Source organism: Paramormyrops kingsleyae, chromosome 19 (assembly GCF_048594095.1).
Source record: "Paramormyrops kingsleyae isolate MSU_618 chromosome 19, PKINGS_0.4, whole genome shotgun sequence".
In the NCBI taxonomy this organism is placed as follows: Eukaryota; Metazoa; Chordata; class Actinopteri; order Osteoglossiformes; family Mormyridae; genus Paramormyrops; species Paramormyrops kingsleyae.
In genome coordinates this window covers 29,843,031-29,859,157 of record NC_132815.1, presented here as the reverse complement: position 1 = coordinate 29,859,157, position 16,127 = coordinate 29,843,031, and the positions used below count along the sequence as shown (strand labels likewise).

At 42.3% G+C, this 16,127-nt stretch overlaps 1 protein-coding gene and 1 long non-coding RNA gene across 2 annotated transcripts; both read right to left on the bottom strand.

Annotated features, from left to right (window-relative positions):
- Positions 1-356: 356 nt before the first annotated feature.
- LOC140581151 (uncharacterized) lies at positions 357-9,425 on the bottom strand. The gene is made up of 3 exons (XR_011984204.1): positions 9,113-9,425; positions 1,340-8,540; positions 357-767 (listed from the first exon to the last, which is right to left on the bottom strand). It is a non-coding gene; the product is annotated as an uncharacterized lncRNA (long non-coding RNA).
- Positions 9,426-14,020: 4,595 nt separating this feature from the next.
- Positions 14,021-15,164, bottom strand: LOC140580923 (uncharacterized). The gene is made up of 3 exons (XM_072702642.1): positions 15,091-15,164; positions 14,660-14,867; positions 14,021-14,485 (listed from the first exon to the last, which is right to left on the bottom strand). The coding sequence occupies exons 1-3, from the start codon at positions 15,162-15,164 to the stop codon at positions 14,021-14,023; spliced, it is 747 nt and encodes a 248-aa protein (XP_072558743.1).
- Positions 15,165-16,127: the final 963 nt, after the last annotated feature.

The following is a 16,127-nucleotide window of genomic DNA, read 5'->3' as shown; positions in this document are numbered from 1 at the left end:
AAACTTTGGCTTTGATCAGCCCAAAATAGTTTTCAATGCTGTCAAAATCACTGTAAATGATTACAGGGTGGCCTACCGTTATTGACTGTGCTAGTAAAGTCGTAGTAATCTATGTGCTCATCACTCTGTGCTTTATAGTGCAGTTGCAGAGCGTTAGTTCTGCCACCAAACAGAGCGTCCCGAGGATCGATGCGCTCTGGAAAGTCAAATTCCCTCAAGAATGCCTGTACATCAGCCTTTTCAGCCTTCAATTTATTTATTTCACTGGTGTTCCCAAATAACATATACATTGAGGCTGTATGTGTTTGTACGCTACTCTCAATCTCAAGATCCAGATTGGATTGGGGTTACCTAATCAACTTAGGGCGTCAGTGTTTGCAATTTTTTTTCCCAATCCTGTGAACTAGGTTCGGCTATTAGGAGTGAATTGGCTACGACCTCAATTCCTCTCTCTCTCTTAGTAGGAAAAAATAATTTATTTAACAAGGCATAAGAAGTGTGGACCAATAAACATGGCACAAAATTATCAGGAAAAAAATAATTATTAAGGAGTAAAAGTCCTTTTCTCCTAAAGATCAGTGCAGACAATGGGCTGGTGTACTTTTTTTCCCAGTCTTAGACCCAAGTGTTGAGTCCAGTCCACCGGCTCAAGCAGGTTGATATGACTGGCCGCAGTCGATGGATGCACTTAGATGTTCAGGATCGCTGGCTCGCCGTTAGGTTGCTCCCAGTTGTCTCAGAAAATATATATTAACAAAAAAACCAATCTGCACACAACAGCATCCCATTAGTGCTGCACAATAGCTTCATCTTACATACACATCTATAAACAAGCTTATTTCCCTTATTAACAAGATTATTAGACTGGGCTCAATTCAACAACATCATTCAAACTAAACCTGGTTTGACAAAAACAAAGTCTGTTATAATTAACCCGTGCAAAAGTAATGTATCCATATATAAAATAGATTAAATGTCTTAACTAAGAAATGGTCTCATCTTATTAGCACGACATTCAAAAGAAAAGGCGTTCACATTTAACATCTTTCATGTGGCTCTAAACCTTAAAACATTAGCCCGATAGAGTTACTTCGTAGCTGAATAGACATAAGCCATTTTACCCTCGTATTAACATAACACGCACGTTTAATCAAAATGGTGTTCCGATCCAAAATGACAGAATACCGGAGAAAACAGCATTCTCAAGCGCAATGAACGATCTCATAACAATAAAACAACAACTCGATCAAAATAGAGACTAACAGTTACATATCAAACACCTCCGATTGGTTTTAGGCATAAAAAAACATAATGCAGCTTTAGCATGTTAGCTACTCACCGGAGATTCACTCAAGTAAATTCAAAAGAAACAGAAGTTCATAAGCTGCAATCCTTCAGGAAAAAATGGTCTGTGGATAACGCCATTCACCAACAGCTTCTATTAATATCACTATTAACATATAAAAGTGTCTACTCTCTCTTCTCTCACCGTAACCCCTGACCACACTCTCTATACTTTTTTTTCCCTCCACACCCGCATCTACCCAAAACGGTCCCGCCCCCTCACACAAGACAGCGCCCCCACAGGAATGGAGAAATATGACACCTTGGGGAGATTTCAATATTTGTGACTGTGTGTTCGTTTTATATGGGCTACATCCTCCCCTCCTGAATGTGCATGCGCCCCTGCATGTACTACCACCCAGTTAAACAGTAGTCAGTCGGTCTAATTGGAGAGGTGTCAATTTATATGCTGGCTCCAAGTCTAAAGTTTTGGTAAATGCCTGATCAAGCCCTTTTAACAGGGACTGCATAACTAAGGTCAAGGGATTTCCTAGTGTGTGGTAGGTCAGTCGGTCTGGCTCCGTCCTATGTCTGGTCGACCTCCTCACTTCTGTCTCTCCATGCTGCTGGGTCACCCCTAAATCCTCAAGCACATCTTCTGATTCATTAAGACTTTCCTCCCCAGTGCGTTCGTCTTTATGGTCTCCTTCAGATATGGCCTCCTCCTCCATCTTCCTTGCGTCAGTATGCAAGTCTTCACTTCCTTCCAGTGCATCTCCGAGAAGGTCAGTAACTTCGTGCTGGTGAAAGTCTTGTTGCTGATCATCTCTAGGTTGAAATTCCTCAGCCTCTGGCCTCAAGCTTGACTCCCCAAAGCTGGAACTCACTGAAGGGGATCTTGGGTCGGACTGAGGGAGCTCATGCACAATGGTAATAGAGGGATATGATGTCTTTGGCGTTCCCCTTGGGTAATAATACTCATCTTCCACTTCCTCCTCACTCTCACATGAGTGTCTAAAGTATTCTCCCTCTTCTTCAGACATTGGGTTCTGCACTTTGGATTTCTTCTGCCTAGGCAGAGTCATCTCTGCTTCGACGGATGGAGCAAGGAAACCGCAAGGTAAAAGCAAGTCACGGTGCAATGTCTTGTTAGGGCCACTAGAATCAACAGGAGCTACAACATAGACAGGAGAATCATGTATGCGTTTAGCTACTTTATACACTGTTCGACTCCAACGATCAGCTATCTTATGTTTGCCACGCACTCCAACATTCTTGACGAGGACATGGTCTCCTTCCTCTAAAATGGTTTCTCTTACTTTCAAATCATATCTCTCTTTGTTTTTTAGAGCATTCCTCTCACTGTGCTCCAATGCAAGTTTGTAGCTTTCCTGCAGATTCTCCTTGAGTCTTTTCACATAATCAGAATGAGAAATTTTACTCTGCCCTTCTGGATTAAGACCGAACACCACATCAAGGGGAAGGCTAGGCTGCCTCCCAAACATTAACTGGTAAGGAGAAAAGCCTGTAGTGTCATTCTTGGTGCAGTTGTAAGCGTGCACTAAAGGTTGCACATGGTCACGCCACTTGACTTTGTTTTCTTCCTCAAGAGTCCCCAGCATCTCTAAAAGTGTTCGATTAAACCTCTCCACGGGGTTACCACGTGGGTGATAGGGAGTGGTTCTTGTTTTCTTGATCCCTAAAAGCAGGCAAAGGTCTTTGATTACTGCAGACTCAAAGTCGCGGCCTTGGTCACTATGTAAGCGCTCAGGTATACCATAGTGGACAAAGAAATTGTTCCATAACGTCTTGGCCACTGTCTTGGCCTTCTGGTCTGTTGTAGGTACAGCGACTGCGTACTTAGTGAAATGGTCAGTTATAACCAAGATGTTTTTTGTTCCCCGACCATCAGGTTCCAAGGACAGGTAGTCCATGCAGGCTAACTCAAGCGGCCTACTAGTCCTGATGTTCACAAGGCGGGCTGTCTTCTCAGCCTTTGCTTTACGGCGGATACATCTCTCACAAGTCCTCAACTTCGAGTCAACATCCGTAGACATTTTCGGCCAATAGAAACGTGCGCGGACAAGATCTATTGTTCTCTCAAATCCCATGTGTCCAACTGAATCATGTAGAGCCTCCAGAGCCATTGCTCGGTACTTTTTGGGAAGGACCAGTTGGAAAAACAGCTCACCTCTGTTTAGCCTTCTACGGTAAAGGACCGAATTGTTAATCACAAGTTGGTCCTGGACACGAAGCATAAGCTGGATTTCTCTGTCCTCTTTCTGTCTAACACGGTAGGACAAGCGTTTACCTGTGTTGACAATATCAATAACTCTGTTAATTACGGGATCAGCTCTCTGTTCTGCAGCCCATTCCACCAGTGACATTCTGGGAAGGGTGTTGGATCCTGGGAGCAGGTCAGTATGAGTGAACTCAGTTGGGACTGCACTGGCATCAATGGCAAGTGATTCAACAATAGCAGGGGGGTAGCTACATTCTCCCCCTGTGCCAGAGACTCTGTCTAGCTCATGCCTCTGGCAGACAGCTTTGATTGCCTCAGTAGGGAGGGTGGCATTACCGCCGTCCTTTAAAAACTTGGACAAGAACTGGAGCACCCTGTCTTCTTCTGCCTTAGCTGTCAAGTCCGCTCCATCAAAGTCATGTGGACGCCTGGATAAGCCATCTGCATCTTGATTCCTCTTGCCAGCACGGTACTTAATACTGAAGTTGAAGCTGGACAGGGCTGCGAGCCACCGATGGCCAGCGGCATCAAGCTTGGCAGATGTTAGTATATAGGTCAATGGATTATTGTCGGTGACGACAATAAATTCAGCTCCATAGAGATAATCAGCTAATTTGTCGGTTATTGCCCACTTAAGGGCAAGGAACTCCAATTTGTGAGTGGGGTATCTTCTTTCACAATTTGACAAGCCCCTGCTGGCATAGGCAATGACTTTTACCTGCCCATCTTGTTCTTGGTATAGGGCCGCCCCAAGACCATGAAGACTGGCATCAGTATGTAAGATATAAGGCATTCTGGGATTAGCGAAACCAAGCACTGGGGCTGTCGTTAACTTCTCAATCAGTGTTTTAAAAGCTTCCTCACATTTAGCTGTCCACTTTTCAGCAAAAGGAGTCTTCATGTCAGTACTTGAGAAGGGCTTGGTTCTACACTTTCTTGATGGGATGTAGCCAACCGTCAGATCATTGAGGGGCTTTGCAATCCTTGAAAAGTCTTTGATAAACCTTCTGTAATATCCTGTGAAACCAAGAAAGGACTTAAGCTCTTTGATATTGTTCGGCCTGGGCCAAGTTGTGAGTGCAGAGATCTTGTCAGGGTCAGTTTCTACTCCGTTCTCTGAGACAATGTGTCCTAAGTACTTCACTGACTTTCTGAAAAAGCAGCATTTCTCAGGCGATAGCTTGAGCCCAAACTCCTTCAGTCTGTTCAAGACTCGCATAAGCCTTTCTTCATGTTGTTCAAGGGTTTCAGAGAAAACAATAAGATCATCAAGGAAGACAAGAACTTCCTTTAAGTTTAAGGAGCTCATGCACTTCTCCATGACCCTCTGGAAGGTGCTTGGAGCATTTGTCACACCTTGCGGCATCCGATTAAACTCCCAAAACCCCATGGGAGTGACAAAGGCTGTTTTAGGTTTGTCCTCCTCTACCATTTCCACCTGATAGAAGCCAGATTTCAAATCCATCACAGAAAACCATCTGGATCCTGTCAAGGCCGTAAAAGTTTCCTCAATGTTCGGCAAGGCATATGCATCTTTAATGGTCTGAGCGTTCAATTTCCTGTAATCGATGCAAAGTCGAATCTTACCATTTTTTTTCTTCACTATCACAACTGGTGATGCAAATGGACTTTCAGACTCTCTAATGATGTTCGCGTCATACAGTTCCTTCAAATGGAGGCGGACAGCCTCATAATCAGATGGGTGGATAGGTCTCACTCTCTGCTTGAAGGGTGTTGGATCAGAGAGACGGATCTTGTGCTTAACAGCTGTTGTATGTCCATAATCAAGGTCACCCCTTGCAAAGACTTCAGGAACCAGATTCAGCTTTTTTGTAATTCTTTCTTTCCACTCCTCAGTAAGGGGCGAGTCACCGAAATCAAAGGTGATATCGTTTTCTGGGGACACAGGGTGTGCGGCATAACATCCAGCTGCCAACCTAAAAGATGGTGGATCTTTGTTTTCCATGCGACTGTCACCCTTTGGAGAGGTAAGTAGGGAAACAGATACAGGAACTGTGAGTTCTGCCAATATACAGTGTGCTGGCACTGTGATGTTGTGTCTCGTTTCATTCTTTAACAAGATAGGCACTTTGAAAGACGTACGTCTGGGACTCGTCATGATGTAACTGCAGAAAGTCAACCCTCTCAGAAAATATGAATTTGAGGGGTAATCTACCAGGAAGGAAGATCCAGTAAAACTATTTACATTCTTTACATAGCCATCTAGTACCACTTTCTGGCCTGCAGGGATGACTATCCTTCTCTTGTGTAGAAGTTTGACTTTACCAGCTTTGTCTTGTGCTTTACTCTTGTATATGCTGCGCAGATGTTGGACAAGGGCAGCATAAGCACAGTTCTCTGTGACAGGCCCACTAACCCTTTCATCAAACCCTTCATACAGAATGTCCAAGGCATTGGTCCCAATGAGAACAGAGACTTGAGCAGAGGTAATGGAATTAGGGACAATGAGGGCTAGCACGATGATTGACTTGGGCCTACCAGTAAAAGTCTCAGGAAAGTGTATATCAATTTCAATGTAGCCAATGTAAGGTACACGTTGGCCTGCTGCTCCCTCGACTTCGAGAAGGTTATCGATGGGGCGAATTGGATGGGATGCTAAATGGGCATCATAAAATGACCGGGATATTGTGGTTACTTGTGAACCTGAATCTATTAGGCACTCATGTTGAATTCTACCAACAGTGAGTCTAACCAATGATCTGGATCCAACTAACCCAATCATAAGCTCACCCTCGGTAGGTCGAATGGAACAACAGCTGGATTTCTGACTTCGCCATTTTACTCTGGGACTACTCTCTCTGTCAACTCCAGGACGTCCCTCTACTGGAGCCCTGCCCAGTTTAAAGAAGAGCCCTGCTTTGCTTTCCACTCATCTTGCATCACTTTCAGTTCTTTGTACTTCAGCTCAACTGCAGCCTTATTTATAGCGTTCTCACAGGTCCTGGCAATATGGCCGTCGCCTCCACATCTGAAGCAGAACCAGGCCTTGGGCTGGGCCCTGGGTGTAAACTTCGGAGACACACTGTGAACTTGGGTCTCAGCTTGGGGTATGGGTGGGTTTTGACTGGCCTCTATTGCTTCTGCTTCACGTTTCCTCTCCTTTTTAAACTTTTTACTGTTGAGTTGCATTTGTAGCTCAGCAACTTGTTTCCTCAGGCTCTCAGTCTCAGAAATGTAAGCTTGAAGCACACTGGCATTGCCATCAGAAAAACAGGAGAAGTTAACTGCAGTCTGAACGTGCATAGAGGACTTTGCTTTGGAGGACCCCAAATGACGGTTCATGCGGTCCAGCTTAGCAGCCCTTTTATCTTCCTCTGTTCTAAGCTGCAACAAGAACTCAGCAAAATCAAGAGGCTCCCCTGTTCTCAACTCTAACCGGAGGATGAGGTCATGATCCCAACAGCCGCGTTTAAACTGTTTCGTCAGGTGACGCTTCATATCAGATGGACGGACACCTTTTCTTTTCACGGCAGTGTTCAGCAAGGTTTGCAACCTCTGCAGGTAGCTAGAAGCTTTCTCTCCTGGATCTTGGTTTGTGCTCAGGAATTTGGCAAATATCTCTTCTCCGTCTTCCACTGGGCCATAAGCAGACTCCAGCAGCCTCATGTAGTCTCTGGGGTGAGCTGAGGAACCTAACTGCCTCACAACATCTGAAGCTGGAGGAAGCAAGCTTTCTAGTATTTTTCTCCGCTGCATTTCGACAGAGTCGGGGTCATGGAACATTAGCTCAACATGAAGTAGCCACGTTTCAAAGTCAACCTCACCTGGTGGCTTTGGAACTTTGCCGGAAAAGGAGCGTAGCCTCTTTGACTGATTCTGAGAACTGGATGCCTCACTTTTTATCACATGCTCAACAACAAAGCGCCTTACTTTTGGTGGGTTTAGCACGTCCCCGTCCAGATCGTCAGCTGGGGTCAAAACGGTTCTCCCTTTACCCATGGATTTGCGCTTTATCTTTGCTCCTTTGGCAGGCTGAGGGGGAAGGGGGGGTGTTTCAGGCGTTTTTCTAGACCTACGAATCAGCAAAGTCGAGCTCTGGTCAGAGTCAGTGCTACTACTGTCACCTGAGTCACTGGAGTCTGGGGCAGTCTGTGTGAGTAATTCAACACTGTTTGCATGCCATGTAACAGCCGTGTTGCAGATGTTCTGTATGCAAAAAGGTAAATTAGGTTTGATTAAAGCATAAGCAGTGCCTGACTCAAATTCTACAATTGCAGTGCAGCTACCTTCTCTATCTGTGTGTGACACCCTCACTACTTTAGTTACAGTGCCATATTTCTCAAAAGTTGCAACAATGTGCACATCTAAATCTGTCTGAGTAACACCCTTTAAAATAATAGACCGCTCTGCTTTAACACCATAGCTCTGCTCAATATCCATGACTTCCATACTGTATCTTAACCTGGTATCAGCTTCACTCAATGCAAAAAGCTCTTACACAAAGGAAATGAAAAAAAAAATCTGTTATGTAACCGTACCTATACAATATACCTAGGCCGTGTCCAAAACACTCCTGGCTGGCTCGCCAAAGATGTACGCTACTCTCAATCTCAAGATCCAGATTGGATTGGGGTTACCTAATCAACTTAGGGCGTCAGTGTTTGCAATTTTTTTTCCCAATCCTGTGAACTAGGTTCGGCTATTAGGAGTGAATTGGCTACGACCTCAATTCCTCTCTCTCTCTTAGTAGGAAAAAATAATTTATTTAACAAGGCATAAGAAGTGTGGACCAATAAACATGGCACAAAATTATCAGGAAAAAAATAATTATTAAGGAGTAAAAGTCCTTTTCTCCTAAAGATCAGTGCAGACAATGGGCTGGTGTACTTTTTTTCCCAGTCTTAGACCCAAGTGTTGAGTCCAGTCCACCGGCTCAAGCAGGTTGATATGACTGGCCGCAGTCGATGGATGCACTTAGATGTTCAGGATCGCTGGCTCGCCGTTAGGTTGCTCCCAGTTGTCTCAGAAAATATATATTAACAAAAAAACCAATCTGCACACAACAGCATCCCATTAGTGCTGCACAATAGCTTCATCTTACATACACATCTATAAACAAGCTTATTTCCCTTATTAACAAGATTATTAGACTGGGCTCAATTCAACAACATCATTCAAACTAAACCTGGTTTGACAAAAACAAAGTCTGTTATAATTAACCCGTGCAAAAGTAATGTATCCATATATAAAATAGATTAAATGTCTTAACTAAGAAATGGTCTCATCTTATTAGCACGACATTCAAAAGAAAAGGCGTTCACATTTAACATCTTTCATGTGGCTCTAAACCTTAAAACATTAGCCCGATAGAGTTACTTCGTAGCTGAATAGACATAAGCCATTTTACCCTCGTATTAACATAACACGCACGTTTAATCAAAATGGTGTTCCGATCCAAAATGACAGAATACCGGAGAAAACAGCATTCTCAAGCGCAATGAACGATCTCATAACAATAAAACAACAACTCGATCAAAATAGAGACTAACAGTTACATATCAAACACCTCCGATTGGTTTTAGGCATAAAAAAACATAATGCAGCTTTAGCATGTTAGCTACTCACCGGAGATTCACTCAAGTAAATTCAAAAGAAACAGAAGTTCATAAGCTGCAATCCTTCAGGAAAAAATGGTCTGTGGATAACGCCATTCACCAACAGCTTCTATTAATATCACTATTAACATATAAAAGTGTCTACTCTCTCTTCTCTCACCGTAACCCCTGACCACACTCTCTATACTTTTTTTTCCCTCCACACCCGCATCTACCCAAAACGGTCCCGCCCCCTCACACAAGACAGCGCCCCCACAGGAATGGAGAAATATGACACCTTGGGGAGATTTCAATATTTGTGACTGTGTGTTCGTTTTATATGGGCTACATGTTTTTAAGGGCAAAGATCTTATCCTGAAACTGCTGATACATGTCCCCAAAACGCAGTTTTGTTACAGGATTCACTTCGTGTGAATCAAAGCATTCTGGGCACCCGTGAAAAAAACACCCCGCAAATTCGTATGCCGTACGAACCCCATCGATTTCGGCATAGCCATCGAGGTAGTAGGGACCCATTTTCACCTCCCCTCTACACAGCGTGTGCTGAATCTCTAGTTTTTCGTGATGGGCTATGTATTCCAGCCATTGAATGGACGGCGTTGAATATGCTTTTTGACGCTTGATGTAATTATCTGGAGTGGTTAGTGCGACTGTATTTTCAGGCAAAAAACTCATGCAAAACTGTTTCATGCACACTGATGCTATGGTAACACATTGAAAAGGGTCTAGATTACAGCTGTTGATGATCTCACCCCTGAATCTGAGACATCCCTCTCTTAAGATGACAACATCATTTTTACAGTACTCTGCCATTTCTTTCCTAAAATCAAACACCTCGCTAGCAACAGTGCCGTACCAATCCATAAACTCTCTTTTCATTTTCCATCATAGTGCCTCAGGTGGTGCGTAGGGGCCGATGTAATTTTGATTTTCTACGGTGTTCCAAAAATGGGGGAAATAGCCTTCTTTTCGCTCTCAAAACCCAGAGCTGCAGGGAATGCACTCAGCTTCATGGGCAGAAAGCAGAGTCAATGTATCTTTGGTTAAAGTCCTCATTCAATTCAATTCAATTTTATTTATATAGCGCATTATCACAACATTACATTGTCTCAATGCGCTTTACATTTCTGCCTCGTAAGGACCCCCCATTGAGTAAGCCAAAGGCAGCGGTGGCAAGGAAAAACTCCCTAAGAGGAAGAAACCTTGGGAGGAACCAGACCCAAAGGGGGAGCCCATCCTCCAGGGGCCGGCAGATGAGTCAAACAAACAAGATGAAATGACTAAGCTAATACAGGGGTTGAAATATATGTCTCAATGCAGCGGCCGACCGGGGCAGGCACGTGGTGCTTGATGCACGATGGCAGGATTAATAGAGACACAGCCGCAGGGAAGGATGGCGAGGCATCGTGTTGAGCCAAGGGCAGGCAGGTTGGAGGGTAGTTGCCGGTGGTGGAGGTAATTGTCTTGTAGGCAGCAGAGGCATAAATTCTTCAACGACATTGTGCTCCAGGGAGCACACCCCAGAAGGGGTGAGGAAGGAAGTAAGAAAAAATTGTGCCCTGCGTGATAATGTGTGGGGTGATGCCATTTTCAACTAAATATTTCATAAGCAGGTAACTGTCATAGCCTTTAGAGTTGTGCGCTATGAATGTATACCCCTTGTATTTACAGTTGCGGTACTTCTTAAAAAATGCCGCAACACACACATCTCCCTTAGCGGACCAGCTATTGCCCGCAAAGTCAATACAGCAAATGTAATTAGCGATGTGCACCCCCTCATCTTGTCTGCATTCAAAATCATAAAACACATACCTCTCTGACAGGTTCTCTGGCGCTACTGGCTTGATAAAACACTGATGCTCACACCCCGGTGCCAAGTCTTCTTTACAAAAATCACACCTAGTAATAGGTGTACATTTATGAGCCTTTGGGTTATTTTTTTTTGTGACGGTGTACTGTCTGCAACACTTGTCGTAATACTTGACTGAATCACACAAAGTATAAAAACCGCCGTCTGGCTGCTGTTTTGAGATTTTGTGCTGCTCAAAGCAATACCGCGAGCGGCAGAAAGACCCACAGTCCTCACAATGGATGTGCGTTGTGGTATGCTTATGGCACTAGGGACTGAGACATACATTGCAGTAATACTTGCATTTGTGCCCTGTTTTAATACTGAATGCAGCGTAACAATAATCACAGACGTACAACTCCCCAAAAAATGCCGTCAAGCTTTTTATGCCAAAATAATGGTGATCTTGAAGGTATAGAAAGATTGAAGAAAGATTGTTTCATCACAAGGCTCGGGGGTTGTCTGAAATTTCTTAAAAATGTTAGACTTGTCACAGCGGTACCACACCACAATTTTGACCCCAAGCATTTGCTCAAACTCTGCTATGTTTGAGAATGAGACCATATCTGACTCAGTTAGACCTACTGCTTCCTGTAAACGCTTAGCTTCTATCTCCGCAACCTGATGTGGCATGTCGGGGTTTAAGAGGCGGACTACACAGTAAGCAAAGCACAGATTATTGTCAGAGTTTTCAGAAACAATAAGCCATCTGAGCTTCTTTTGCAGAATGTCAGACTTTAAAAGCCTCGTTAATTTCTGTCGTTTGGCTGCACCACCATTTCATGATCATTTTATGAACAATCTGAACGACCAGTTCCAGCGTTTCATCGCTGAAAACCTCGGCATTGCTCTGTGAAAGGTTGTCTACCATCGATAGCAGATCATTTAGATCGATCTCGCCTCAAACATGTATAGCTGTGTTATTGGTTACTGAAGCCCCCTGCAGTTCCACCTGTATGATATCCCCAGGCCCCGCTAAAGCGTTCACTCTGTCCACCAAATTTTGGAATGTCTGTATAACAGACCTGTAAACGTCTACGATGTCATCATGCTGGATTCCATCAAAATGAAAGCGCTGCCTTATTTCAGTGTTGTTAAACTGCGGTCTGCGTATTGCATTAACATCTACAACATCACCATCAGCATCCCCACCTTGTTATACCCCATTATCAATGTCCATAATTTCTGGATCCATATCCACCGCCGCGTCCCTCTCCCCGCCTTGTTGTACCCCATTATCAATGTTCATAATTTCTGGATCCCCCTCCTCTGCCCCATCATCATTTAAATCATTTAATAAGTTTTGCAAGATGGATTTAAATTCACCCGGATGCTCACCATTCAGCTCTGTTAGCATCTGGTGCAGTTCACAGTGCATTTCCGCATCAACGCCAGATCCGGTCACATGGTCGTCAGCCATTATCGCCTCCATAGACACATATGCATTTCGTGGCCCCCCGTCTACATCATTATCCATATTAACACAGTCCATACCTTCATCAGTACCATTCTCATTTAAATCATTTGTTAAGTCGAGCATAAAGGGGTTAATTTCAGCCGGCGGTCCGTCATTCAGTTCATCAATCAGTCGCTGCAGATCAGGGTTAATATGCATCCTTCTAGACCCCCCAGCCCCAACAAAACTACACAGCCACCGTTTTTCAGACATGCCCCCTGCTTATTCTTTAGATCTGGTCAGACATATCCACCAAAAAATCACACATCTGATCCTGAAAAAGGAAGAAAGCTAGTTTGAGCGCCTTCAAACGCTCCTCCCGGGAATCAGCTCCGGCTGGGGAAATCACAACAGGCAATTGCCAAGGTGTTAAGGGGGCAGTATCTTGTGACCACAGCAGTGGGTCCGGTAAGGCACGGGGTGAGGATGCTGGAACACCACTTGTCGATTCCCCTTGGACCGGTGGTCCGCTTCGTGTCGTGGGAGTTACCGGTCGCTGAGATTGCAGTTGTCCGGTTGAGGTAGCTAGCTCCGCTTCTATTCTTTCAGCAGCAGCGATCAACAATTCATCATCTGTCGTGTCTATTAAAGAACAGACACTGTTAAGCATTTCGGTAACACTTTATAATACTGTTCCATAGTTAACAGGTAAATATGCAGGAACTAAGCAGCAACAAAGGAGTAGTGCTTCATTAACACCTAAATTGGTACTATTAACTACTAAGGAATTATGCTTAATTACGCAATACGTAATAGTAAACTAATTATTATAGTAGTTCACTATTACTTCATTAGGAACTATTGAGTATTGCTGGTCTCATTGGGAATTATGTACTAACTACGTATTATTTCTAATAACTACTAGTTCATTACTCATCAAATGAACAGTGCTTTTTTTTTGGACTAACTGGGATGTATATGCTACTGTTCTCAATGGTTTTTGCCATTTTTTTCCCTTTGGAATAACAGGCTTGTTTCTTCCTACTTGTTTGTATGACATACAACTTATTCTACAAAATGTTACTGCCTAAAATATGTATACAGTACCTACATTTTAATTGTTTACCTCACTTCAGTCCGTGTGCCGGTGTTCTTCAAACTGTGCCTTGAGGTCCAACTGAGGGGATGGTCAATCAGAGACTCGTGTTTTGCCACACAATGTGCTCTACCACATATTGTTGATCTTTTCGAAACATTAAGAAATTCATGTATACATTTTAAATAAGGAATGAAGTCTTACTGACAAATAAAACTAACTGTAACTCATTAGTAATGAATGTGTCGTTACTGACTTCTTCCATAGGAGTTACTAAAGAACAAGAACAGTATTATAAAGTGAAACACACTGTAACTCATTAGTAATGAATGTGTCGTTACTGAGTAAGCATCTATTTCATTAAAACATTTACTGAATTCTTTTTAAGGGGTTAATAAGAACAATGAATGTTAACATAGCTTATTTGTTTCACTCAACACTTCATGACACAACAGCATAAGTTCATTTTAAACATGTAATTTGAAGAACATATATATACACACATATTAACATCACAACTTAATTTTTTAAATCAAATTACTTTACACTGATTACACATCCATCACATTAAAACTATTTACACAGGGTATTGCTTTCTGATGTCATGCAACAAACGCCCAAGTGGTCCATCCTTGTGTTTTTGGCCCAGCCAGTAGGTCCACTCAATACAGGATAAGTGTTCCTTTAGGAGCTTCTCTGTTCTGTTGCCTCTTAATCGCCAGATCTGACTTTTGTATGTCAGCCAAGCCCTTTCAATATTCTGTGTGTGGCCTCCATGAGTTGGGTCCACAAACCACCTGCTGTGGTTTACTGTCAAGTGACGATAACCCAGTCTTGATAGTGCACACCTGTAGGCTCTCCACTCATCACTTAAGATGGTTGTCCCTCGACGGACATGCCTTGATATGATGGGTAGAAGATGGCATCTTGAGCGTCGCTCAACAAGACGTAAAATTGGTCGTCGTCTTTGACCGTTCACAGCCAGCATCCCAAATACCCACTTTTTTCTTCTCCATGTTTCTCCTGTTCTTCCACGTCCATACTAGAAATTCTGAAGTTTTATATTTTTATTTTTTTCAGTTTTGCTGAATTCACTTTTGTCATCAATGTTAAATGTAGGATGTTGTTTTACAGTAAGTAACACTTATGACGATGGCATTGCTGGGGAAAATAAGAATTCTGAAAGCAAACTTTTGATTTCTGTGCAATTGCTTACCTTTCTCTTATGGCAGAAGTTGCTTTCATCTATAACAATAAACTCTGTACTTCCACCCATGAGTTGTCCACTTTTTCTTCTGTACACCTTTATTGCTTTTTTACATACGCTTCGTAGCTTTTGATTCATTCTACTGAGTGTTACTGAACTGCTGGCAATGCCATCTTGAATCATGTCAATCTGGCGCAGTCTCAGTCCTTGAGAGAATCTGTCAAGGATAGAAAAATACACTTGTTAATAAGCATTAATCAGTAATGTGACCTAAAGATCAGGAGAGGGTGTCCTTTTCCAAAAATGTAACATTACAAAATTTGAGCCCTTGACCTACCATAACCTTGTGAAACTCCTGGGAGATTCATAAATTACTTTTATAAATGTGTCATGAAAAAAGGTTACAATTTATTATTATTTTTATGGTTTATTACACACACCGGTAAATAAAACTCATCCAGCTTTGCAAGCTTATTTTGCTATTATAGAAAATTGATCCTTTCCTGCATGCCATCTTTGTAACTCTTCCCCTGCATCTGCATTCCCTAAAAAATAGTAAACAGTTTTTCAGATTACATTTATCAGTCAGTTAGTGCAAACAACTAACAAAATATTATTTTTACCAAAAAAAAAAACACAGTTGTGATCCTAATCACTAAATAATAATACCAAATATAATATTTCATTTAAAACTATTGCAAATTATTAGCCTATACACACAAACAATTAATTGTTTCTACTTTATTTTACTTCTTAGGGTTTGTGATTGTGAAATCATGTTTATATATAGATGCCTTTGTTTAAGTTTACAATAGCTGTATTTTGGTGGTTCAGACTATACATTTTTTTGTTTAAGGATTGTAGACATGTCATATGGAGGATGAAGCATGACTTAACAATGAATAAATAAATAAATGTTCGAAATAAAAGAATTTATTATTTTATTAACAAAATAGTATAGTCTAAACCAAGGGGTGGTCTTTACAAAGGCTATTCTGGTTTAGTTCTGCATAGGATTACACGTGTACAACATACAAAGTAAACGCATATATATTTACATATATATATTTACAATAATGTTCATGCAATACGCGTTTATTGAAAATTATTTTGTAATACTCTATGACCCATTCTATAAATAACATATGCTGTCAATAAATAAGCTATATGTTGCGGAAAAACAATACCTTGCGTTTATATCTGAAAGCAACTAGCTTTGAATATAACAACAGTGCATGCCTTGCTAGAAAATACAAAACTTACCACTGATATCCATCACGTGATGATGCCTTCCTGAGGACCATCTTCCTTTGGCACACTGGGCACTTAACTTTTGACATAAGCAGTTTGTGTTTTTGCAGAAATTTAATTAGTCTCCGTCCCCCTTTTGTGTTCTTACGCTCACATAACAAAACGAGTCCTGGCTAACGCCATTGCTTTGCTTGTTTTTTGCCGCGATACAGTGACTGAAGTTCAC

Coding starts and splice junctions, on each gene's coding strand:
- LOC140580923 (XM_072702642.1), bottom strand. CDS start 15,164: ATGGCATGCAGGAAAGGATCAATTTTCTATAATAGCAAAATAAGCTTG. Junction 14,868..15,090: donor TGGATGAGTTTTATTTACCG/GTGTGTGTAATA, acceptor TATCCTTGACAG/ATTCTCTCAAGGACTGAGAC. Junction 14,486..14,659: donor ACTTCTGCCATAAGAGAAAG/GTAAGCAATTGC, acceptor CAGAATTTCTAG/TATGGACGTGGAAGAACAGG.